This window comes from Anser anser, assembly GCF_964211835.1.
Source record: "Anser anser genome assembly, chromosome: 8".
In the NCBI taxonomy this organism is placed as follows: Eukaryota; Metazoa; Chordata; class Aves; order Anseriformes; family Anatidae; genus Anser; species Anser anser.
Genome location: NC_139728.1, coordinates 15,350,309 through 15,376,784, shown reverse-complemented (window position 1 = coordinate 15,376,784; position 26,476 = coordinate 15,350,309). Strand labels below are relative to the sequence as shown.

General features: G+C 41.0%; 2 protein-coding genes across 8 annotated transcripts in view; one reads left to right on the top strand and one right to left on the bottom strand.

The window, feature by feature from the left end:
• Window positions 1–544: 544 nt before the first annotated feature.
• Window positions 545–21,138, bottom strand: TRMT1L (tRNA methyltransferase 1L). 3 transcript variants are annotated; one of them, XM_083847099.1, is made up of 16 exons: window positions 20,893–21,138; window positions 18,887–19,039; window positions 17,661–17,771; window positions 16,241–16,354; window positions 15,060–15,124; window positions 14,406–14,535; window positions 12,410–12,533; window positions 10,328–10,407; window positions 9,174–9,420; window positions 7,974–8,186; window positions 6,380–6,570; window positions 4,960–5,038; window positions 3,999–4,165; window positions 2,339–2,398; window positions 1,799–1,925; window positions 545–1,695 (listed from the first exon to the last, which is right to left on the bottom strand). In XM_083847099.1, the coding sequence occupies exons 1-16, from the start codon at window positions 21,041–21,043 to the stop codon at window positions 1,380–1,382; spliced, it is 2,328 nt and encodes a 775-aa protein (XP_083703225.1). In that variant the 5' UTR covers window positions 21,044–21,138; the 3' UTR covers window positions 545–1,379. The 3 variants fall into 3 exon arrangements, with proteins under 3 accessions (XP_083703225.1, XP_083703226.1, XP_083703227.1); XM_083847100.1 differs by having other exon boundaries at window positions 17,709–17,771; XM_083847101.1 differs by lacking the exon at window positions 20,893–21,138 and adding an exon at window positions 20,469–20,791.
• Window positions 21,139–21,200: 62 nt separating this feature from the next.
• Window positions 21,201–26,476, top strand: part of SWT1 (SWT1 RNA endoribonuclease homolog) — a 42,707-nt gene continuing 37,431 nt past the window's right edge. Inside the window, exons 1-2 of one of the 5 annotated variants that reach the window (XM_083847074.1) lie at window positions 21,201–21,339; window positions 22,502–22,576. In XM_083847074.1, the coding sequence (XP_083703200.1) occupies window positions 22,511–22,576 (66 nt within the window). In that variant the 5' untranslated portion in view covers window positions 21,201–21,339; window positions 22,502–22,510. Of the gene's footprint in view, window positions 21,344–21,406; window positions 21,620–22,501; window positions 22,577–26,476 lie in introns of those variants that run through there. The other 4 variants (XR_014587615.1, XM_083847076.1, XM_083847077.1 and 1 more) reach the window with 4 other exon arrangements.

The window sequence follows — 26,476 nt, the reverse complement described above, 5'->3', positions numbered from 1 at the left end:
GGAGCAGTGCATTACCTGCAAGTGAAACCTTTTAACCATCCTCTCCACTTAAAAAATATACTTAGTTCAGAACAATTGTGGAACACTGAAACTATTCTTTTTCTTCAGACTCACCTTTCCAAGTTGATCTCAAGTTATCCTAGGTAAAGCACTACGTTTTTGAAGGCAATAAATGAAAATAACAACTCTTATAGAAGCAGCCATGAATTTAAGATGGTTATAAAAGGCAGTAACAATTCTGGACTGAGAGGAGCTTATTAAGTTTTGCACTATCAGGATTGTATCTGTCATAATACTCCTATTCAGCACTCAGTTTTCAATGAGACAATTAATGCTCTTAATGAAAGCTTCTGGGATGGGAAAATAAGAATAATCCCTCACCACCATCTCTTCAGAGAACCTGGCACTGGGCTAGGCTGCACACGAAGCCTGTGAAAAACTGGAATTACTACTTCAAATGTGATAAGTCAAGTGAAACATATGCAGGTATCTGAAAAAAAGGTTTTTTTTGGGGGTGGGGGAAAAAAGGACAAAGTCAAGCTTATTTGGCTGGAATGCTGCCATATATTTAAGGAAATCAGAAATGACTACCAACACACTGCGTCTTTGCTCATTCACTGAAGAGATCTCGTAACAGCAAAGATTGTATTATGAACATATTTTTCCAGAACTTCAACTTGTGTCTGGTCACTGTTCCTTCTTGTGGTATACAACCAAATTTAATCTGACAATTACCTAGTGTGACTAAACACAAATCACTGAAGTTTGGTTAAGAACTGAAGTTTATGTAACAGTTTTGTAACCATTCCTTTCTGTTCTCACTTGTGTTAGGATCTTGCCTGTAGGTAGAACTACAAAATTGGAACTGAAGGCCGAATTACACAAGCAATGCGGAGCTAGAAGGGCACTGAGTTAGCAATTTCTTGCTTGCTTCAGTTCACATCACATTTCATTCTGTACTGTTTTACCATCTTAACATGACCTCCCTCTGATTTCTAACAGGTCAGGGTTTAGGAATGGTAGTCCATTTCATACTAAGCTTATGTTCAGAAACACTTAAGACTTTAGGCCCCATCCACTCTTCTGGATTCTGTTCTAGCAGTTTGAATAAGGCTGTACAAAGACCTGGGGGTAACCACAATGCCTTGGTGTAAAAGTGGATGTGAGCGTGAAAGAACTGTCTAGAGACTTTCCCACAGCAAGAGTACCTTGACCACACACACCGTGTTCAGTGGTAAATTCTGCTACATAATTCTAAACTGTCTTCTCAAATGAAAATAGCAGGTGCTTCAAACTGTCAAAATGCAGTTCTTTCTGTAAGAAGTATGGGTGTACTCAAACAGGGTGTAGTTGCCAAGTCCTGACCAAGACGATTTGCATTAATCAGCTGCACAGTGAGTAGGGCAGTCGTTTGTGAACACGGTGGCAGTGTCTCCAGATTTATCATCTTCCAGAAATTCAGCATCTCCTGCTTTGCCATCTGCAGCAGCTGGAACCTGGTCTCCCATGTGGACATCTTCAGTGAGATGGAGAGGGCCTTCCGCCTGCCCCCCGGTGTATGTGGGAGTGCTGTACTTCACAAGGATAGTCTTAAATTGCGCCAAGGGCGCATTCGTGCGAACTCCCATGGGATCAAAGTGGGTCCTACTGACTCTGTATCCAGCTTCAGAGAGATAGTTTAAGAACTTATTTAACCTGAAAAAGCCATTTAAAAAGGAGTTAACACCAGTAAGGCTGATTCAATACAAGCTACATATTAGTTGTCACAGTAATATAAGGGTGGAACTTAAAGCCTTACTTTGGCATGTTCATTCCTTTAATACTGTGTCTGTGGATATTGTAGTAGAATGCAGGGTGCTCAGCACTGTTGTCAGATTTTTGTCGCTTGGCTGCATTTCGCACCACTTCATTATTTTTTCTTTTTCCTGGACCACAAAAAATGCCAGTGAAATTGTTGAATATTCAGTGAAGTCCACAAAAAATGCCAGTGAAGCCAAAGACAGGAAGTACAAAAAAGCCACATAGCAACCGCACACCTTTATGTATGTTTATATGAGATAACATTTTGCAGAGTTAAAATCTAGCCAGAATTTAATTACACACCATTTTCAGTAATAACAAGTGAGGCCAGGTATGCATAATTCAGTATTTAGCATTTGGCTTGTACCAGAAAATATGATTCCGGAAAAAGTAAAATCATTATTCAGTGGGAAAATAACTTTTACTTAAGTATCATTGAATGTAGAAAAATTTTATGTGAACACTAGGTTGGTTTAGCCATCACTGAAACTGTACTTTAATTTGAAGCTGCTGGAGTTGCACCAAATGATCTACTTACCATGTAACACGCAGGATTCTGCTGAAGTATCTGGTGTTTTAATATATACGCCACACTCTTCTAGAATACAATTAAAGATCAAAGTTAAGTCTTATTGTAAAACAGTAGGATGGCAAAATACCTTAGGTAAACAGAAAGAATGTCCACCACATCGCAGCCTAAAGAAGCACATACACGGGTAACTTACCTACCAGCTCAGTAACTGAATTTAGAGGGGATCAGGGGATCACAGAATGGTTTGGGTTGGAAGGGACCTCAAAGATCATCTAGTTCTAACCCCCCTGCCATAGGCAGGAACACCTCCCACCACACCAGGTTGCCCAGAGCCGCATCCAGCCTGGTCCTGAACACCTCCAGGGATGGGGCATCCACAGCTTCTCTGGGCAACTGTACAGGGTCTGCCTGGGATGGAGTTAACTTTCCGTGCAGCAGCCCATACAGTGCTGTGCTCTGCACTTGTAGCTAGAACAGCACTGGTATCACCCCAGTGTTGTGTCTGCTGCTGAGCAGTGCCGGCACAGTATCAGGACTCTCTCTAACCCCCCCAGAACCAGCAGGCTGGGGGTGGGCAAGAGGTGAGGAAGGAACATCACCAGGGCAGCTGACCTAAACCAACCAAAGGGATATTCCATACCATACGATGTCACACTCAGCAATAAAAGGTGCAAAAAGGAAGAATAGGGGAGAGGGGGGCTCTCGTTGTGAAAATATCTGTCCTCCCGAACAATGGCTATGTGCATTGAGGCCCTGCTTCAAGGACGTGTTCAAGAATCGCTCGTTGGTGGGAAGTAGAGAGTAATTTCTTTCCTCTGTGCTTCCACACAGCCTTTGCTTGGTTTTGGTTTTTCCCTTTAGGTAAATTATTTAATTAATAATAATTTTCCCTTAATAATTATTTTTCCTTTAATTAAATTATCCTTATCTCAACCTGTGAGTTGTTTCTTTCCTTTTGTTCTTCCCCTCCTCTTCTGAGGAGGGGGAGTGAGATAGCGGTTGTGGTGGAGTTCAGCAGCCTAGCAAGGTAAAACCACCACAGCAACCTGTGCCAGTGCCTCACCACCCTCTGAGCGAAAGAATTTCCTCCTAACCTCTAATCTAAATCTCCCCTCTTTTATTTTAAAACCATTCCCCCTTGTCCTGTCATTATCTGATTGAGCAATCAGCATTGGGATAGTCAAAGCAATTTCATTTTATGGTAAAACAGCATTCCCCTAGGGAAGACTATTTCTTTTGGTGCAGTGATTTGCAATTCCTGCAGAGAACGCAGAGCAGGCCAGCCGAGTTCTCTTCCTAATGGCACGGGCTCCCAGGTCTGCAGCAGGGTACACAGAGGACGGACAGACACGTGCTGTTTCCGGCTCCTGTGGGGAACGTGCTGGATTTCACGGTGGTCAGTCTGCCTGCATGATATTCACTTGTTTCACAATCTGCTGTACTGACTGAAGATGTTTAAATCCAGCACTCTGGCTCTGACAGACCATGCTCTTTTTACAGCATAGACAACTCCTGCACTGGATTCAAAGCAACAAATATTTTCTTGACCTAACGTGTACCTACCTAATGCTCACACTGCTGTTAGCATTAAGTTATCAGAGAGCATTCTCTCTCTAAAATCACCACCAGGTCAGACTTTTTGCAAAACAACTGCTGGTTTTCTTACCTTGTTTGTTCTCATCATAAGGACTATGGGTAGAAAAATTCTTTAAAGTTGTACACTCAGCTTCACAAACTAACGTCTTCAAAAGCGGCTGAGTTTCATCTAAGCCATACTGGACCGCCTCAAACAGCATTCTTCTGAGGAATCCAGTATTAAAAAGGGCTCCTGACCTAAGAAACACAAGACCAGTGAGAAGTTTAGACCTATTAATGAAAGCAAAAAAAGTTTCCTTAAAAAAATCTCTCACCCAAATTGTTTAGCAATGACATTACACCAATGCGCTGCACCTGACTGTGTTCTTGCTGCAGCAATACAGCATTGCTTTGTTTCCAAGGACAGCAGCATTGATCTCACATTAAAAACCATCTCAGGAATTTTATTTCTGCCACTGACTTGCCCAACTATGTTGAGAAAGTCATCTTACCCTATTTTTTGTCTGGAAGAAAGGTACTGGCAATTGTCAACTATTTTTAATTTGCTTTGAAGCCATTAAAAGACTTAGTGAAGGATTTAAAATTTTCTCCTGTGAGAAATCAGAGTAAGTATTAAGTATCAAGTAGTGTATTATTTGCTACTGTCAGCACATGTAAGGATTTACTACATACATTTTCTGCAAGTACCAAGTAATAGAGCTGCTTGACATTTGGCAACTAGAAGAACACAGAGCCAGGTTCTCCTGTGCAGGATGTATTAAAACAGTCACAGTAAACATGAAATTTAGAGTGAATTTGTTATATATTAACCGGTTTGAACTCTATGACCATAACCAAAAACTGAACAACCTATACTAAATTCAGAAACTGCCATACATTAACTCTTTCTTGAATGACTCCTGATTGCTACACTTCCTTTAGTAATGCTAAAATATCCAACAGACTTGCATTTCTATTAAGTGAGTGAACGTGACCTCCAGATGTCCTCCCAGCCTCAATTATTCCGATTCCTCACTGTGTTCTGTACTTACCAGAGGGGACCAAGAACTACTGCTGTCTTCCCAGGCATACTGCCGTGACAATCACAAGGCAGCTGCTGATAAGGGTTTTCTACAACAGAAAAACAGAATTTAAGCTGTTTTGAAATAGCCAGCAATGCTCACTTTGCTGAAGAGAGACGATACAGATATGAAGTACTAGTTTACTTAAATGGATGTATTTGAAAGGGTAAACGAGCAGAAGTGCAACACCACTCCCAATTCTGACAAGCAGTGCTGCAGTACTTGTGAAAATTTAGTGATTGATGGCTTGATCTCTAATCACTGTTGAAATGACACTGAAGGGGAAAAAACACCAAAAAGCCACCTAATGCGCTATATTTTTTGGCAGATTTCAAATCATGTGGAAATTACTAGCTTTCTTTCCCATGACTATATAAGCAGCTGTCAAGGATAGTATCAACAACAACAAAAAAATGCAACCATCTGTCAGTTACATATACAAAATACAGCCGCCTACAGGGTTTCTAAGCCGTAAGTCAGCCTGCTTGCAGGTAAGGCATTAAGTAAACAATTCATTTCCTAATTAAGATCTCTACCACAACACTGTTCTTATCAGTTACCCTTTTCTGTTCTTAAAACAGGACCAAATCTTTTTAATAAGAAGGTCATTGCACACTGTTGCACCTGACTTTGTTCAAAGACACCATCAGCTGAGTAGTTGGTATCCAAGAACCCGCAACATTGAAGCCAAGGTTTTTCCTTTGGATTTATTCAAGCTACCATCTGGCTAGGAGCTACTCCTTAGCTTAACTTTTGCCTCCCACCTCTAACTTGTGTATAGAGACCGCACATGAACAGCTGGCTTTTAACCTAGAGGCTGCCTTGATTTATCGCCAAGCATTAGATAAATCACAGGAATGCTGCATACCTTGCCTACCACACCTACAGGGATTATCTCCATCAGGCATTTACTGATACTGCCCAAGGTCAAGCAGAACAGACCCTAACCTGGGGGGAATGTGATATTGTAGAAGAGCAACCTGACACCTAAATTCATCAAGCTGCCCCTGTATGGAGGAACAACACAGCAGCCACAGGTGTCCCACTCTTCATGCCCTTCACTGAAAGGACAGATCCAAGGGCCTATCGGGCACCCTTCAGCAGCTAAAGCTAGCTGGAGAACACCCCACCTACAAACGAATCCAGTACATTTATGGCGAAATCCACGCACACAATGGATCTAACCTGGTACCATAAAACAGGTATTTTGCATTGGAAATACTTTTTCCACTTCATGCAATACTCTAGTTACATTAAACAGAAATACTACAGAATACTACTTTGCCAAAAGCATGTAAACATAAACAAGGCCTAAACAAGCAAAAAAAACCCAGCCACCCAAACATCCAGGAATCAGACCTTTTATAATATCAGTGGAAGATCTATTTACCTTCTACCATATTACTCTCTTTCTGAAAAATTCTCTCTTCACACCACTGGCAGTGGATGAGGTATCTTACTTTCTTTGCTGAATCATCTGCAGGAGATGGTCCCCGTAAAACTCTGACGACTACTAGAACAAAGTGCTCTAGAGCTACCGCAAGTAAAACTTCAATGCCTTTGTTACAGCGAGCTGCAGCTCTGCGAAGGAAGAACAAACACAGACACACATTGTACTGAATTCAGCAGACTAACGTTTCCGCAGACACCTAAACCTGTTCAAAGATTCTTGACCTCATCCACTTTCTAGAAAGTGATACTGAAGATCTCAGAAAGTGATATGGAGAGAGTCGTTTCTTAAATGTGCAGTGTTCTCTACTTCCTGTAAGGCTATGGAAGTCACGTTTAACTTTTTATCACGCTTGGAAACAGCAGTCTGTCCTCTGCATCATCTTTCTATACAAATACCTGCTTAATGACAGGGTGTTGTAACAAAAAAATTAACAAGCTACATGAAAATCTGAGAAAGTAGAGATTTAGAGGGACACACATGATGTTAAACCATCAAGTGTTAATTAAATAAGGGCTGTGGGAAGGTAAGTGAGCAGTTCCTTGGTAGGTAAGCACTGACAAGGAAGAAGAAACCTTTACGGGAGTTGGAGCATGTAACCCAAAGCACAGTTAAAACTTTGCTTCAACAGCCAAGAAGTTCACCCCCCTTGCCAAAATCTCAGTTCATCACATAGTTTCATAGGAAGGTCACATTTAATTAGATACAGAATATCTGTGTCTAAAAACATTCCCCAAGGGACAACCTAACACATGCAGGGATATAAAGAAGAAAAATCTAAAAGAATTCAGGTGGGCATTTTAGCTCCAGCATGCTTAAGACCTCTGCACACTTTATTTTCTCCCCATCTTCCCAAGCAGTTGTCCAATCCTCTTGCCTTTATCCTTCTTCCTCAATTAAAAACTAGTTTTACTACCTTCATTCAATTATCAGTCTGAAGTTTGTAAGAATGTCTATATGCAAAAGACTTATTTCACAAGTTAATAATTACATGCATCATTTCAACCTCAAGCACAAGGACCTTAAGTGAACACCAGTTTCCGTTAACTCCAGTTTTCATTGAAGCAAGTGTAACTGTAATGCTTAGCTAGAAGCCACTTCAGTAGTTTAATTAACATTTGCAAAGTCCTATGCAGCACTGAAATGACCACAAAGTTGAGAAAAGAACAAAAGAACTTGCAGATATGCAAGTCTGGCTATTACTTTTTAGATTACCACCTTCCCACCCCTCCCCCAAAAAGCCAAAGCCAAATCGAACAAACAAAAAACCAGAACAACAACAAAAAACCTGCCGCCATCCCAACCCCCTACCCCATTTATGCATTTTTACCTTCCCCGGTCTTTTAGTTTAAGATTTACATTGTCCCATAGCAGCACACATAACATATGAAACATAACTTCTGTATCGAGAAGTCTGCTTTTTAGAATTAAAGAATTCTGGAAACTCAACATGCACAACCTACAGCAGCACTCTGAAGTTTTGTATCAAAAACAATTTTCTCCCAGAATTTGAGCCGATTTGTTTTAACAGAACCTTGCCACAGCAGCAATTACTATTCTGGCCGCCAGCTCCTTGTAGTACTCTGTTCGGACAATGTTACATCCGTAATGACGCAGGGCAACGTGCTGAGCCTTTGCATACAGAGAACTGATGTCTGTGGATGTCAGGGACACGATTCCAAGATTTCTCACATTTCTAAAGGCAGAATCCAGGTAATTCACAGAAGTTCCGAATGGGTCCAAATGTCTGAAATGAAAACAAGTCTCACTCTGCATCTATAGATGCTCAACCGTCTAACCTTTGTTAAAATAATAAAAACTTTGAGAATCTTTATCTATGCTCAGGTTTAAAACAAGATGAGAAAGCAGGATTAAAACTGACAGCACATCTCTCATGAATTAGTCTGGAATACCAGAGGATTAAGTGTCAAATTGCAAGAACCAAGGCAGAACTGTACTGGAAAATACACATCACCACAAAAACTGACAGTTATTTGTTGGGTTTTTTTTGGCATCCTGACCCCCTGACTAGTTCATGTTACAAGAACATTGGCCTGATACCTATCCTTGTCCTTAAAAGAAAAGGAAACTTATAAAAACAAGTTTGCTTTTCAAACATATGCATTCCAGTTTGTGTACTAAATTGCGTAATTTTCACTCTGAATACATGCTGCTTAATTAGCTACAAACTGGATGTTAATCAATACCAAAAGAAATCCAATAATTTATTCTGATGTCTGTAGGGGTTTTGAATGTATTCGTCTGTAAGTCCAACTTGAAAGCAGTAGACTGCTTCAATTGAAGATGAACATGCTGCAGAACGGATCAAAACAAGCGATGCAACAAACATGCAGTCCTATACAACAGCATGCAAATGAATGAATTTTTAACTAATTAAAAGCCTCAAGGGAAGAAAAGGACAAATTTAACATTTCTCTTTATCAAACAGGCAATGAAGTTATACGAAAAATAGTTTGGCTTAAAATTTTCATGCATATTTATATTCCATTCTGGATGTTGAAGGCTTTGCCAATATTTTCCCAGTAATCTCTAAAACATTTGATGTTCCATTTCCACACCTGTCCTGGGACAATACAATTACTTTTGAATTATCAACTGACTGTTGGTTACTTCTTTCATTCCAACTTCCCTATCATACGGTGGGGCCTGGGGTGGGTTATGGGGTGTTATTAGCAAAACAGAAAGTTTATTAAGATAAACTTTTAACACTTACATAAAATCAAATGATCTCATATGCATTATAACATTGGCATCCATTTTTGTCACCTCAATGGTGTCAGTATTTTGTTCTCCACCTCCCAAAGCTTCGTCATTGTCTTCTTCCTTAGCGTTCAGTTTCACCTTCATTTTGTTTAAATGGCAGTTTTCCTGAATCATTGTCACAGAATTTTCATTACAATCATTAATTGTAACCTTCACGGAACTTCTGAGATGCTTTGCCCATTGTAATCCCATTATACCTAGGGAAAGACAGAATTGTAACTCCGTGACAAAACCGCGAGTTGTTTTCTGGTTCACTGAAATCAGTGAGAAAAAAATCCATCCTTTTAAATGCTTATAATATGGAAGTGTGAGGCAAGTTTTGGTGTGTTCCATAAAAAACTGTGTTGGTGACCTTCTGCATCAGCACACAGTGCTGTAATAGTAACAACAATAAGTTTTAAGTGCAGTAGTCAATTTGTCACCTTCTTGAAGATACTTAGGCCGTCTCCAAACTATTGCTGACTTTCATAGTAAACTCTGTAACAATGAGGAAGTGCAGGACAGGCTGCAGTTGTGATATCTGGCCTGGCTCGGAACAGTGATAAATTCATTACCAAGAATTTTTATGAAAAATGCTAAGCAGCTACTGCTGTTCTCAACTATAACCCTGGGTTTACAACAGCAGACTGATAATAAGGCAGCAGAGGTCAGATTTCTTTAGATTTTTGTTCTAGATGGTTAGTGGACACTGACCAAATGACTTCACGTTTAGTTCACATTCAGAATTTTTGAAATCAATTACAGATGAATCTGTAGAGAATGCTTGGGTTCATTTCAATTTTTTAACCAGAGGTTGATTTTACAAAGTCACAAAAGATTTGGGACCCTGGTCACATGTTTAGTAAGGTGGTATTTCAACGACATTTTAAGGCAACTAATTTTTAAGCAGATCACTCAACTTTGATTTATTATTTACAATCTTTTTGAAGGACTTGTAGGCTCTTGAAGACTGTGTTTTTTGTATGGAAGCCAATGATTGCCTGCCTAAGGAGGAAAACTGCATAGTCGAACACAGTCTGAGGAACACAACAGTATCAGTTACTACTGATTTCTGCAGTCTCATAGTATTGGATAATAGCTAAAGATTAAAGAAATTGACTTTACCAGTGGCACCAAATGCATCCAAACATTCTATTGGTTTACGCTCTTCAGCTAAAACAGCTAGTGCACAGAATATCAATTGCCTAGGGGGAAAAAAAAGCCACAGTAAGATGAGAAATATTTTTTTCTTCCTCTTGGTTATTTGTTCCCCTTGAACATCTTCAAGGCCCCTTGAACATCTTCAAGGCCAAGTGCCGGGTCCTGCACCTGGGCTGCAACAACCCCAAGCAGAGCTACAGGCTGGGAGATGAGTGGCTGGAAAGCTGCCTGGCCGAGAAGGACCTGGGAGTATTGGTGGATAGTCGGCTGAATATGAGCCAGCAGTGTGCCCAGGTGGCCAAGAAGGCCAACGGCATCCTGGCCTGTATAAGAAGCAGTGTGGCCAGCAGGTCGAGGGAAGTGATTGTGCCCCTGTACTCGGCTCTGGTGAGGCCGCACCTCGAGTACTGTGTTCAGTTTTGGGCCCCTCGCTACAGGAAGGACATGGACGTGCTCGAGCGAGTCCAGAGAAGGGCGACCAAGCTGGTGAGGGGTCTGGAGAACAAGTCTTACGAGGAGCGGCTGAGGGAGCTGGGCTTGTTCAGCCTGGAGAAGAGGAGGCTCAGGGGCGACCTCATCGCTCTCTACAGTTACCTGAAAGGAGGCTGTAGAGAGGTGGGGGTTGGTCTATTCTCCCACGTGCCTAGTGACAGGACGAGGGGGAATGGGCTAAAGTTGCGACAGGGGAGTTTTAGGTTGGATGTTAGGAAGTACTTCTTTACCGAAAGGGTTATTAAGCATTGGAACGGGCTGCCCAGGGAGGTGGTGGAGTCACCATCCCTGGAGGTCTTTAAAAGACGTTTAGATGTAGAGCTTAGGGATATGGTTTAGTGGAGTACTTAGTGTTAGGTCGGAGGTTGGACTCGATGATCTTGAGGTCTCTTCCAACCTAGAGAAATCTGTGAATCTGTGAATCTTCCTAGAACTTCTAAGCTAGATCATTTTTTAAATACAGTAATTGTTTACTTTTAAGCTTTTCAATTGATATGACAGTATTTCATACTCAATTTAGTGACTCAACACATCAGAATATTCATAAAGTAGGATCCTGAATCATCTTACAGTTACTCTAGCACTGGAAAAAGTGGTAAGCATTTAGAAGTAAGTAGTGTTTCTCTTCCGTTCCCAGCACAATCAGATGTTACCCAATTAACAGCTCTGTGTTTGAAAGGAAATCAGAAACGACTGTGAAACAAAAAATTCCACTGTTTTGAACAGGCATTGTTCACATAGGAATAGCCGCAAACTTAGTTGCAATGGCATTCTTCAGAGGCAAGTTTTGACAAATGTATCTGAGCTAACTTTAAACCTGGAAGCTGAAATATTTACAGCACTGAACACATGAGCAGTCTGCACAGGCTGAAGCCTACTGCTATGCTTTGGTGTTAATGCTTGCACATTTTAGTTGTGGTATAGAAATAATTTATGAGTCTCCTTAAAAAACAAAACAAAACAAATAAACAAAAAAACTGTCCTTCCTTCATCTTTTTTAATGCAAATATGAGAAGGAACTTTTGAGAATTTGGCACCCAAGAGAGAAAAGCCTATATAAACAAGGCTTGCAATATGAAAGCTGTAAATTATAGGCATGCTGCTGTTCAGTTAAAGGAGAGAGAGCAGTCACCAACCACTGTATCTTGTGGAGACACACAAAAACATATAAAGTGTGTACAAGGAAATGAGTTTTCAAGTGTGCTCTTCTTTTAAAATCCTGTTCTTTTGCATAAACTAATTATGTAAACATCCTTAATTGCTTCAGAGACAACAGTATTTCCCACACAGTGTTTTCGGTTTCACATGTTATTTGTCAAGAAGAGTTTTTGCTGGAGAACTTTCCAAAATTAACAAAAATTATCTTAGCAGACAAATACAATGGAACACATCTAAATGGAATTTTATCCCAAGAACCATCTTGTTACTGAAAAAGCTATTTCTCCTTCCCTCTGAACAAAGGGTTCACAGGGTTTGTTTTTCAAAATGTATGAACATTCTTCACTACAAAGTCACCATCCCTTTTGTGTATCTTCCCACTCCCTGTTCTCTCACCTGTTGAGTTTCATTTTGGGGTTAAAATAGGAATCTGTTTTTTGCGGTGTGGAGTAGTTGGGAAGAACCTGCACATCTGTGTCTGACTCTTTCAGCACTTCATGAGATGACTTGGGAGCAGGAGCTAAAAAGAAAGTAATTGTGTGGGAAGGAGAGTGAGAATTGAAATTAACGTTAGCACATTTGATACATGAAATTGAAAATGTGCTCCCAGGTAGCAAAAGGACTAAACTTTGCAGTAATCCAGCTGGCGCACATGGATCAGTTAACTCATACACCGGGGAAAAAAAGAAGCAACAATTTATCTTCTAGTCTTAAGAGTGGCTGACTAGGCTCAAGCTCTACCACAATTTTCTTCCAATAGAACGCCAGATCCATTTCTCAGTTGGGCTCGCACATGTATCCACTCCAGTTTTAGAAGGGAAGCCCCTGAGCCTGAGGCTTACCACATTTGTTCTGCACATTCAAATGTAGTATGTTGCTAAGTAATTAAAACCCTATCAACAAAGTGCTGAATTTATACCATTGAACTCCTTGATTCAATCTCTGTAAGTTACCAAACAGCTTCATGAAATGTGTACAGAGAGCACAAGCATAGGGACAATTTCAGCACTTAGGCTTTGTATAAAAAAGTTTGTGGCAAAACAAGCTTTCTTGATTTGACAACTGTAAACGCACATTGTCATTCCCCTGAGAAATTTATCTCCAGTCTAAGAGTAGCAAAATTTACCCAGAAACAACCAGGCAAAATTTGTTAGCTTTCAACCAGATACCTTTCTGTGCATGGCCCGCCTATCCCTCTGTGCTTTCAAGTAATTATTTCAACTGCTCTACCACCTGCTCCACATTTACAGCCTTCAACTTTTGTTCAAGTACCTCCTAAGTATTAAACATGTCATCTGTAGCTTTCACCTCTCTCCATGAGGGAAAATAACCACGGGCATTTCACGTAAAAAAGACAAATCAGCCATTCTGTACTAACTGCTCTGGAGGGAATGATGCACAGATTAATGTATTTCACATCACAAACTATTTAAGTTAAAGGCATGGAAATATGTCCTACTATTGCTTCTTAGCCATGAAAACCGATCCCCAGACACTGAGCTACTACTCCCTAAACCGCAGACTGATAACAGAACTAAGTATGATCCTCAATAGCTTCCAGTCCTGTCTTTACTATAACTAGGTAAAATCCATACATCTATACAGAGATGGAGAGGGGTAAAAAAAAAAACCACCACCACCACCAAAAAAAGACAAATTTGCAAAGTAAACAGTCTGGGTCATTACAAAAAAAGTTTTTACACACCAGGTAATCAATAATGAAATTTTTAAATTGGTATCTGCAGAGAACAGAAATCTTACAAAAATAAAGGAAATAAAATTAATTTTAAACACTTGATATTCTAGTTATTCAAAATACTTTCAATTTAGTTTATCCAAGTTTGGAAACAGAATTCTAATTCTTGAGAGAGTCAGACAAGGATTATAATTTACCAAAGAAACACTGATGCCTCTGTCATGATTCTCCAGTACTGGATGAAAGTCATCTTGTTTTGTAAATTCATGTTGATCCAGTTTGGTTAAAAAGAGCAAAACATTTTCTGTATTCTAGAGAGATTTACTGAAGACTGATAAAAGAACAAATACAGCCAAAGAAAGGCATGAAATTCTCTGGACAGATTTTGTGTTACAGATACCATGTCCTCCATTATTTTGCAGAAGCCTGCATTTACAACTTTAAACTGCTTTTGAAGTGAATATTATTTATCAGTAAGAATACAGAAACTAGTTAATGCAGAGAAAAAAATCACAACACTCCTACGTCTTTGAGGAAAAAAAACAAGTTCTGAAAGATTAAGGGCAGATTTCTCTTTAGTAAACCTAAATAATTTTCTTCTGGAATTTTTCTTACACTTGTCACTCAGGTATCATAGCTAACCCAAGTACTACATGGTATAAAAGAATTGATCATTTTACAGAAGTGAGAACCTACCTGTAATAAACCTTGATTCAGTTTCTCCTTTATTCACGTGACGATTAATATGCCCTATCATGTCAGTTCTCCGAGCGATAGTTGCCGAACAGATAATGCAATGGTAATGGGCTCCCATCTTTGAAAATGTCTGTGAAATAAACCATACGCAGTTTCAGAATACACAAATACAGTTCAAGTAAAACTATCCCTAAATATGGGGAGATGAAGAAGTCATCTGTCTGTAACTCTACAACATACAAAATATCCTGCGTCTATAGTTATGGGGACTGAAATAATCATTCCCACAGAGGCAGCACAGCTGTCCTGTCGCAGCACCACGACATTCAGCTGCCTGCCAATACTCCGTATACTCAGCACACAGGAAAGGGACTGAGATGCACCCATTGCGGGGCACTCTGATCCCTTCACCTCTTCCACACAAAGCTGCTGTCTACATGATAGGCAGCTACCCACAAAAATAAGAGGGATAGACAACTACATTCAACTACTTGAAGGTTACACGAAAGCTTTATATTCTCAACTGATGCACGTTTGCCAGAATGGATAGCACGCCATACTTTGAGACTAAGAATGGGTTGCAGAAGTTCCTCCAAATCACCCACTTCCCCCATGATGTAGGGCAACAAATATTTCTCTGATTCGGCATTTTACCTGGTCTCCAATGAGGTTTGGCTTTACTAGACGACAAGGTAAGTGGCAGATGCACATTCTGTACCCTGGAGAACAAGTGCATGTCACAACACAGTACAGTAAGCAAACAGAATTGCTTATGTCCTATACCAGAAACTCTTTGATTTAGTATGTTTTAGATTTTTTTTTATTGCATGATCTCAACTAAGATTACCAAATATTGCCACAAGACAATGGCGAGAGACATTCAACCAATGGACAGAGACATTCATCAGCTAGGTATACACTGAATTTTTGAAGTGTTCAAAAATCATACAAAGACAATTCATTTTGATAAGTCTCTTAGCTTCCTACAGTGCTACAGCGAGTATTCAGGCTGTAGAGTATATAACTTTCAAAAATACAATACAAACACTTATAAGGGTTGCTACCTGGCTAACAGACTTGTGTGAAGACTCCTGTAAAAACTTGTCTTGTGGTTTAAAGAAAAACAAAGAGAAGACACATGCTGATGCATGCAAAAACAGAACTTCAGTTGGATCATTTTTAAATTTAACTTGAATGTTGTCTATATTCTGGTTGGTTACTTTATTTCTTGCAAACCCATACCTCTAGTTCTTAAAAAAAAAAAACAACAGATGTTGCTCACTCTCTTTTCCTTCTTAAATTTCTAGTAGGGATTTTAATGCATTTTATAAACAGATCACAGAGTTTGGCTGTATGAGAGAAAAAGCTACTAAACACTGATATTAAATAAATACTTTAAGTAGTTATCTGAAACTATGTAATCTTTATGACAAGCCAAAAATTTTGGCGGGGTGTGGTAGTAGTGATGGTGGAAATCGCTCTGATTATTAATGATATGACAAAAACTTTTATTAAAGTCGTTTTCATAAAATAAATATATAAGTTTTATTTCATTATCATGAAACGCCAAGCATTTGCTGTTCTTTTAATGAGAAAATGCACAATTGGGACTATTTTGTCATGTAGAAAATACAGAGCTATTTTACATTTACATTTTATATCCCAGGGCAAAATTCATCTTATCAAAATATGGTTCTAGTTGAGAGCTGATAACAAGATGCATGAAATTCATGCTTAAGTCAACAAGAACTTAACAAGACAAAATGCAGAATAATGTCCTACACGTCCTACACTACTCCGTCTGGTATTTACTGTTGAAATACGACTTCCTTTACCTTCAAATTCAACAGAAATTTTCCAGTGCAAATTCTGGAGGTGACGATGGAGTTTATGACCATAGCAAGCTTTGAATTTCTCCTCAGGACACAATGGACAAGGCTTCTTTTCATCTAAAAACACAAACACAAAGTATGAGAAACATGTAAGATGCAGTGACCATGCATTTCAAAAGAGATGCAGATACATCTGCTGATGGGTCTTACAATGCTGAAAATCAAACAACCGCTCATGCAGAATTTAGCAGACAGGCTTGTGTTTGAATAGTACAGGATGAATACTGAAACACGCCACACAACGTGGGCAATGTGTAATAATTACTTAGGCTCACACGACAGTAAAATTGCTTTGATATGGCCTTTTTATGAGTGGACTACCTTGTCTGTGAAGAATCTCATGCCACTGAAACCAGCGACGGCGGCCTACAGCTCACATAAATCATCACTGCTCTCTAATGTTGATCAGACTCTGCTACTGTCACACATTACTGAGTCTCAAATACATGAGGTGATGGTAATAAATACAAGTCAGTCCATTAACGCACACAGCAGAAGAATGTCACGTTCTCAGCAGAAGAAAGAAATGACTATTGAGAATAGGCAAGGGAATATTTATTTATTTATTAATCGCTACTGTGGATTTACATCTAATTCAATTCAATAATGGCTAAAAACCATAAATATCAGACCTAAGAACTATTTATGACCCAACTCCTCATTAAATAACAAACAAGCTAACTTCTGTAGGTTTACTCTTGGCATATTTGTTAGTAAAATTAAACAGCCATGGAAGCAGGCTATTATTTCTGTCAGTGGATATTCTAAAAGATGATTAAGGTGCAAGAGCTCTACGATGCAGTACCTGTGTGCACTCTGATGTTTTTCTTGTTCTGTGAATAAAAACTAGTTTCAGTCGCAAGGGCTGCCACTATTAGCACTAAATACATACCTGCGATCTGAGAAAAACTAAGAGTTGTAATAAAAACACTTAGCACTCTTAAGCAACTCTCCGATATACCACTGAATGCAGAGAAAAAAAGGGAACAACCAAAACAGAATACATACCTGTTTAAAATGATATTCAAACACCACAGAGACAAAAATTAGCTTCCCTATTCGTGTGGCACTTGAAGTAAAACATAACTGAGACTAAACTGATGACGTATAGCTAGAATTAACGTTTTGCTATTCCATGCACACTGCCAACATCAGAAGTGCTACAACGCAGAGGAAAGTTGATGGAAAGGAATCGTTAAAGCCCTAAATTTACTGAAGGAAATACAACATTTGATAAACAAGGAGGGGGAAGATGACACTATTTTTTTTTATGAAACCTTTAATCTTTCAGCACCACAAATGAATCAAGAAATAAAAGTGATGTCATGTTTTAAAAATAAAAACTAAGGAAGAATGTAAATACCTGTAACATGAAGATCTGTGTTCTGGGATACTGCCAAGGTAAACTCACCTTCATTCAGGTCAGCTAGTTTCTCTAGTTCAGCAAGCTGTCTTTGAATGGAAATATGTTTCTCTAAAAATCAAGAGATATTTAGAAGTTAAACATACTTCATTAAAAACTCTTTTTTCTAGCTTACTACTATTTTTCAAACCATCAATTCAAACCTACCACTAGGGAAGGCCTATTGTACCAATTAGAACACTTGTCTGCATCCTTTAGCTTACATGCAAAACTATAGTAGAAGGTACAACTTCCAAAGTTTATCCTCAGAATGTTTATTTAATAAGATACAAATATTTCTACTTGCTTTTTTCATGCTGACAACACATCACAATTCTCAAACTGGAATGATCTTTATTTGAAAAAACAAGCAGAAGCGAGCAAGTCACATACCATTTACTTCTGACTTTACTGCATGGCGGTTACAGAATGCGAGCCACACACAAAGCGGTATAAAATCATAAAATCATCCCGTGAACTACCTGGCAAAACTGTAGTATTGGCCAGAAGCAGACCCGTTGCAACTAGCAATTATCCACTGTGCAGGCAGGATACATTAAATTCTATCACTTTTTTTTTTTTCCTTAGGAGCGTTTGAGAACCTTTAAAACTACCTTCCCATTTTTCAACTTATCTATGCGAATAGCATAGAATATGCTAAAAACAAGAAAATTAGTTTACCTGATCAATTTTGTTGGTTATAGCACACTGAACATCTCAGTTTCTAGCGATACTGATACTGTAGTCATTTTAAACCTTCACACAATGTTTTTACAAGATTAGTCTTTCAGACTTTCTTATATGAAACAAATAAAGCAATTGATTGATGTATGAAGATACAGCAGTTGGTTTTAAAGCTAAGGTTAAAATCAATTCCTAATTCCCAGTTTCTGCACTGGGATACAATTTTCGCTGCTCTCTGTGGTGCTTCTAGCATCAGCCCCTGACGCAGATTATACCTCATCCGACATAACGGTTTCTCTTTTGCCACTGTATTATGCACAAATTCTGAAGTGGCATCTACAAATTTTAGTATGCATCTGCACGGGAAAAAGCATTGATACCTACCAGATGTATTAAAAATGAAATTTCACACATTCCCTTTACCTTTCTTTCCCGCTATTTTTACTTTTTTCCTCCTTTGCTCAAGCACACAACACAAATATTCTTATCGTTTGTTAGCAAACCTCTTGGATAATCCGACGAAACATCCAAAATGTTACTTTCAGACTCCCTTGTGGATTCTTCCTCAGTTCCTTTTTCTTTGGTTTCCACTTCTGACTCAGCAACTTTCACACCCAGGTTGTTGCTTTTCACCATTCCAGGGTCGATCACACCATCTTAAGAAAATCAAGCAAACAAAACAAAAAAACAACAGTAAAATTGTCATTGATATGCTTGAATTATACAACTGAGTTCATTTGCTTGCAGTAATTTGGCGCTTCTAACAGCAAATGTGACTAACAACCGTGAAGGAGAAAAATTGTATAATCACTACTGAGAATAACATCAGAATGATTATTGCTTATCCTTGGAATCCACGGAAGAAACCATTCACCCATCTGTATTATCAGATGTTTAAAGTTAATAAAATAATATTTGCATGTTATTTTCTGGCAAAATGCAACACAAGACAAGGCAGGCAAGCAGAAAGTCCAAATATGTTTAACCATAGAGTAGTGATAAATAAAGTTTAAAAGCAGAAGTTTAGAACTGTTTATGACTAGTTGAACAATCTGGAAAAAGGCGTTTGAGTGGGCAATGAAACAAACAAAGAGAAGTGGTGGACATGGGAGAAAAATAATCTTCATTTCACATATGAATGGAACGAATGGATGGGCTCTGAGCTGAGCATCATCAGGATTACAATCTTAGGGTTTTAAAACAATTTTGATTGAAAGAACAGGTATAAATCCCCTCCAAAACCCAGCATAAGGAAGTTCTAGGAAAAAATGCAGAAAGCCTGCGTATTGAACAGTATTGCCACATATCCCCCAAGCTCAAAAGGGACACAGAACCAGCGAAGTTCCAAAAAAGGGTGACAAGAAACAACAGATTTATGGCATAGGATTTTAGCCATGGAGAAACTACAGAACAGGCTATGACTTTTCAGCCCGTACATAACATCCATAAAGTCGTGAGACACAGGGGGAGCACAGACATCAGCAGTGCTCCAGCAGAACCTGGGATGGACCATATGAAAAGAGCAGATGGAAAATCAGAGCAGAAGTTTTCTGTATAACCTATTGCTATGCTGCAGACCTCCCTGCCACTGGCTGCTGCAAGTCTGTGAGTGCCAAAGAAAGAATTATACTGCAGAGAAATCCATAACAGGCTTTTAAACCCCAAAGCGCTACCTTTGGCTCAAGAAAATGATGAGCCACAAGGTGTTTTGTGTTTGAAAGTATTTCTGGAGAATGCGTTAATGGTCGGCTGGTTGCTCTGTTCTTCCCCCAGTCATCTACTTCTGGCCACTACTACAGACAGGATAAGGCCCGAATAGATCTTACAGCAGTTCTTAAGGCTCCCTTGCTTTGTCTTGTCTGTTTGCTTTTAAACATTGCAGTTTGACACGGATCTTGCCTATTACAAAGAAATAAAAAGAGGAATGAACACCTGAAGACAGAGATCAGAGAAAAATAGTTTAGAAAAATGGAGAAAGCGCAGAGCAAAATTCTTCCAAGTACCTTGAATCAGATCCAGACCAGCCCTGCAACTCAGAGTATCGCTGTATTTCTCACAGATCTATTTTTAAAGCTGAAAACTCACCTGAGACATACTTCGATGTCCTGCCTACTCATCTATTAAAGAGTTACGTGGTGCCTGGTGATGGTTTCTACGCAGCTTATTAACGGAAGAGACAAAACTAAGATTTTTTTGGTGAGAGAGCTGTAAGAAGAATCAGGCCTGCACGCGGCCGCACGTGCTGCGAGGCGGCTGCTAACGCTACCACAGGAAAAGAGCCCGCACCGCCGGTGACCGGGCACCCCGCAGCCCATTTCTCGCACCTTCAGCGGCTGCCCGGGGCGGCGGGCTGGCACTGCCGAGCGCCGCTCTTTGTTACCGGCCCCGGCTCGGCGCTGCGGCCGCGCTCCGCAGCGATCGCCCCTCACGCCGCGGCGCCACATGGCGGCCGCCCCCTCAGCGCCCGCCGGGAGCCGCTGCCCGCGCCCTCCCCCCGCGCGGCCCTTACTGAGCGCCGCGGCCTCGCCGCCGCCCCCGGGGCTCCGCTCCTCGTCCTCCTCCTCTTCCTCCTCTTCCTCCTCGTCCTCCTCCTCCTCGTCCCGCTCCCGCTCGGGGGGCAGCTCAGCCAGCGCGGCCTCCGCGGCCTCCTCCGCTGCCATCTTCTCCGGGGGCGTGCGGCAGGCGAGCAGAGGCCGGACCGAGATCCCCGCGCCTCTCAGGGAGGCAGGGACGGAGGCGGGCGGGGGGCGCGGCGACGGCGGGGCGGGCGGGGAGGTGCCGAGCGCCGCCTACACTTCCCAGAGCGCCGCTGGGCCGCGGGCCGGGCCCTGCGCGGCGGGGGAAGGACGGGGGGAGGAGGAGCGAGGAGCAGGGAGCGGTCGCTTTCTGGGCCGGAGCGGGGCGAGGGGCTGAGGCGCCCCGCGCCGAGCCGAGCCGTTGCGACGCCGGCGGGGCGGTGGGTGCGAGGCGGGGCCGGGGCCGGGGCCGGGGCCGGGGGGAGGCCGCGGCCGGGGGGAGGCCGCCCGGTTCGTGCCCCGAGGGCTGGGGCAGGCGCTGCCGGGACTTGTTGGGCCTCGGCTGAGGGGAGGCTCCGGCCGCGGTTACTTCAACAGTTGCTGCGGCACCGCTCCGCCGGCGGCTGGCCGGTGCTTCGGGAAGCCGGCTGCGGGGTCTGGGAGCGGGCGGTGAAGCTTTCCTACGGCCCTCCACGCCCGCCGCTGGCCTCGTCGGCGGGGGTGAGCGGCTTGTGCCCCTAGAGCGCCGCGCCAGGCACGAGGCTCGTCCAGCTCCTCGCTGCGCTGCTCGCATGGGGCGCGTCGAGCTGGGGCGAGGCACGGTCGGAGAGGCAGCACGTCCAGGTTTGGGGCAGAAGTAATGAGGTGACAAGCTCACCAGGGAGCAGGGAGGTCTCCCAGGCTCAGCCTGCGTTAAATACACGGTTTGAGGGAGCACTAATTGTGTTCCTTGGGCGGCTGGACCAGGGGGGCAGCCTGGCGAAGGCATTGTCCTGGTGTGACAGCAGGGTGAGACTTGTTTGTGGAGCAGATTTCCCTGTTAGTCTCTTTAGGGTGAGAGACCTAACTGACTTGAGCTTTAGCAACTGCTTACTGTTCCTCTCTGTCATCCAGTTCTGCTCTTTGCTTATCATTGGCAAAAACTAGTATTTCAATTCTGTAGTAAGTCATGGCAAATTTGGTGTTGCTTCACGTGTAGTTCTGTCACTCAGCATCCAAAGGGCCCTGTGTCGTATAACATCTTCCTTCCTGGGAAGGGGGGAGTCTAAGGCAAGAATTAGAGTTGGAACTGCTTTAAAAGTTCACTGTTATAATAAAGGCTATAAAAGGGTGTTAGCCTCTGCTCATCTGGTATGTTTACTAGTAGAAAATCTACATCTCGGAAGCAGATAGTAGAGTAAGGAATGGCCACCCTTTCTTCTGGGTAGTTTTGTCAGTGAGATATGGATTGTCAACACTGTTCAAATTTGCTGTGGCTCGTACTTGGAAGAGAAAACAAAGTTGTTTTTTTTTTTTCATAATGAAGTTAAATTATTTCTATACCAGTAAGGGTTAAAATTTGAAGTAAATAATAATACTAACACTTATTTTTTTTTCCCTTAGGGTTTGAAGATGCCTAAAAAGAAACTGAAGAAATTAACTGGAAAGGAGGACAGTTTGGATGGCCAGGATGACAAAGTAGGAATAGTTGTATTAATTTTTTTTTTAATCATATGCCCATGTTCAAGGGAGGAACACGAATTATTTAGCAGTTTTGTTATGGAAGGATGAATCAAACTTTACAATGAAAGGTAGGACCACTAAAAACAGCAGGAGGACTGAATTTGTCAGATAATTACTAAGTTCTAGTCAGGTAGCTGGTATATGTTTTTCTCTAGAGCCTCTGGGTGGAATACATGTCGGAAGTTGTGAGTTGTTTTTTTTTAAGTGTAACTTCCTGGTGAGGAATGCAGAGCTGAAATCTGTAACCAAAACTACTACCATTTTCCTGGGTTGTTCATTATCTTGGCTCATATATATATATATAACTTATGATTAGTTGCAATATTTTAACAAGCGACTCTTGGGTATTTCCTCTTAACCAATGAGATTCAAAGCAATGACTAAAATTGTATGTAGATTCTTAGTATATTGTAGGGTGTGTTGTGTGTGTGTAAAATAATCATTGATAATCATTTTGGTTATGCTTGTATGTAGCTTCCCATTGATCTTTTGATTGTTCATTTGAACTTCTGGAAAGATTTCCTACTACTAGTGTAATATATAGCCAATAAACCAGTAATTTAATAAATCCATGCTTCAGTTTGCTAGATTTTTCCTTTGGTTTTCGTAAAGCATATATGAAAGGCGAGTGCTTTTGTCTTATCATATTGTCTTATCTTTCAACAAATATTTACAAGTGTTTGTTGATGAATGTGATATTGTGGCCTTATAAACTGAGTTATACACATTAGAAACCTTTTGCCCATGTAGAAATTACAGTTCAAAGCCAAATGTCTGTTTTTTCTTCCAAATTCCTTATTATTCCATTTGTCTTTTAATATTAGCTTACTCTAAGGCTTTGCCGTTTTTATTTTTTCTTCTATAGTACAAAGGTTAAAGATTTTGCTTGAAACCTCCTACTACAGCTGTATTGCCTTTACTAATGCCTATACCAATTCAAAGAGTACCGAGTTCACTATTGCATGTCTGCAGTCTATTTGGGCCAAAGTTAAATATTGCTACATGCAAGCATTGACCTAGTGCAAAGAACAGTGGGAACCTAATCTATTAATAGCAAAATGATAAGGAAACTTCTGAATAGTAGCAAGTGGATCTTTAGTGTGATCATAGTACGGATAAGAGATCTTTGGCTCATACAGATGAAAGGGTAAGCTATTTCTATGGCGTCATATTTGGGTACAATTGTAGGGTGTTTGTGGGTTTTTTTGTTTGTTTTTGTGTGGTATAACTATGACTGCAGATTACAAAAGATTTTATGCCTTTTAGCATTTAATAGTTTGGCATATAATTCAGGAAGTATGAATGAAAGGACACTTGTTACAGGATAATTTAGAACAGCTTTAAATAGAGCTGTCTGGAAGAGTCAGCACTGCCACCTCTTGGTAATGTGGCTTGCATAACAACAGACGATATGATTGATATGATTGCCATGTGATTGTAAATTGTGTGTAAATACAACATCTAAAACAGTCTGTTCTAAGAGGACATTTACCCAAGACTAGTAATGCTAAGAGGAAAGTCATAGTAGGAAAGTTTGCTTAAGATGACCAAATTAAATGAAAATCAGGGAATGATCAAGAGACTTCTGAGAAAAGAAGGGTTTAAGTTGAAAGGAAGTATTTAAAAAAAAATCTCAAGAACTTGTAGGTGAAGGGGAAGAGACCTGAAGTGAGAAAGCAGTAACAGATAAGCTGTAGAACTTACTACTGATTTTGTGGCCCCACCAGCATCGCAGCCTCCACCTAGCCTTGATGGAGCACCCTCCGGGTCAGATGCCCAGTGACCTTCATTCCAGCCGGTGGGATGATGGTATGGGGTGCAACCCGTAGGGCTGCACACCGTGGGGGTGTGTGCGTGAGCTCACGGGGGCCCTTCTCACCCCTGTGTACATTAGGGGGTTGTAAGAAGTGGCACAGCTGTGCGCAGGGCTGGAGCTCCTGCATCTCCAGCAGCATGCGTGTGTAAATAACTGTGCCACTGTATGTCATGTAGGTCTGTGAGATTAAAACTTTTTGGTACCAAATCATTTAATCTTGTATCATTTTGTAGTTTTATTATGGTTTGACTTTGTTGGTATTGATTCTGAGCATTTAGCTCACTGATTGCAAGTTAATCAAATTGTTAATAAACCAATGAAACACTTTGATTCCTATTTGATTATAATCGGGTGAGCTGAGTAGCACTTCCAGCAGCAAGTTACATGACATGATTCTGCATGGCAGCAGCCTGTAACAGCCTTTTACTTTATGATGTCTTTGCTTTTTCTGCTGTTGGAACTCTAGAATCAGCCACAGTCAGAAGTTCTCAAGATTTCTTTAATTTCCTTAGGGCTCCACTGGTTTCTGTAACCCTTTTATTTTTTAAGTGCTTTCTAATGTACAAGCAAACTAGCTAATGCCTCCTAGGCCTTTGCAAGCCTCTATGCTTAGGAAAATGTCTGCAGCAGTGACCTAATGGCCTTGCCAAGTCATCATGACCCAATAGCTGAAGGATTGAATTATTTGTAAAAGGATGTACCGTCTACAGCTTCCTTATCTGAAGTATTCTGTATGTTACCCTTCCCTGTTGTAACTTACTACATTCTGCTGTAGTTCTGCAAAAACTGAGTCGTATAACCCAAAGGTATATAAACTAACTGGTCAGAAGTCATATCAGCGGAGGGCAGAGTTTGTATCAGTAGAGCCTGTCATTCGGCTGCTCTGTGTTCTCTTCTGTAGCTGCAGTAGCGAACTGCTTCTGTTCTGACCTGATCAAATTGCATTCCAGTTGATCTCTGACACTAATGTGACACAGCTGACAATACGGATATGCCAAGCAGTAGTATAACTGCCTTCTAACTGAGAACTGTTCAATTTTTTTGTTTGGGGACTATCTGTATTCCTAACCAAGCCTGTGCAACTGGTTTCAAAATGTTCCCCCTAACTAGTAACCGAACAGTTCTACCTGAACTCAGTGTTGTGATCTCTGTATACCCGTGGGCTGGGTGGCTCCACACCTTGGACCTTAATTGGTGTCAGAAAGGGGATTTTGTGAAATACACAAGTCATGGATACGTGGGGGGAGGCTGTGGAAAAAATAGCAAAGTGGGATAGAATATAAGGGAAAGAAAGTGTCTAGGGGATGGGAGTTCAGTAGGTGAGAATTGTAATTGGGAAATCCTGCAAGAAGAATTTCAGAGGTGTCAAGAAAGTCATAAATGTAAAAGGAGCAGAAGGGACCTTTCATTGGGCTTTTTGCAGAGCCAATTGCTACTGTAGGCACTTTTTTTTGTGATAACTAGAAACTAAAGTTTCTAGAAGAAAAGAAACAGACTCGTGGGCTGCTTTACAGTGATCTGAAGATGGCAAAACACAAGCAGCTGCCATTTGAATCCTGTAGTCATATGAAAAACAACTAAGAAACTAATCTCAGACCTCTGGCTTTATGCTGGTTAGAACAAGAGCATACATGTCCAGTTTCAGAGAGTGAAATCCTTGAAAGAATATGCATGTGCTGATGAGGAGGATCATGCTGACTCTGAGGCTGAATTGTCTGCCCCCGCATCCTTATTTGAACTAACCAAGATAACATAGTCTCTGATCCCTGTCATTAAAACTTGCATGGTACAACTCCCTCCTGTCAACAGAGGTGCTCCCCCACCACCTCAGGTCACAGTGACTGCTGCCAGTTACACTGCATATCAGCTAAGGCGGATATCCCTACGATATTCCAAATATTCAGTGGAGGACTAGTTAGGATAGGTGGGACAGTTCTGCAAATTGGGAGCAGGGGCTCTCATGCTTCATCAGGATAAAGCTGGACAGAAATTCCTAGGAAACAGAATAGTTCTTTAAAATCCCAATGCAGGGGTCGGTC

What these genes read in the sequence shown, in the direction of transcription:
- TRMT1L (XM_083847099.1), bottom strand. Translation starts at nt 21,043, where the DNA reads ATGGCAGCGGAGGAGGCCGCGGAGGCCGCGCTGGCTGAGCTGCCCCCC. An exon ending in GTAGTTCTTGGTCCCCTCTG is followed by an intron (nt 4,166 to 4,959) that starts GTAAGTACAGAA and finishes TGTGTTTCTTAG; the next exon opens with GTCAGGAGCCCTTTTTAATA. An exon ending in AGAATCCTGCGTGTTACATG is followed by an intron (nt 1,926 to 2,338) that starts GTAAGTAGATCA and finishes TTTGTGGTCCAG; the next exon opens with GAAAAAGAAAAAATAATGAA.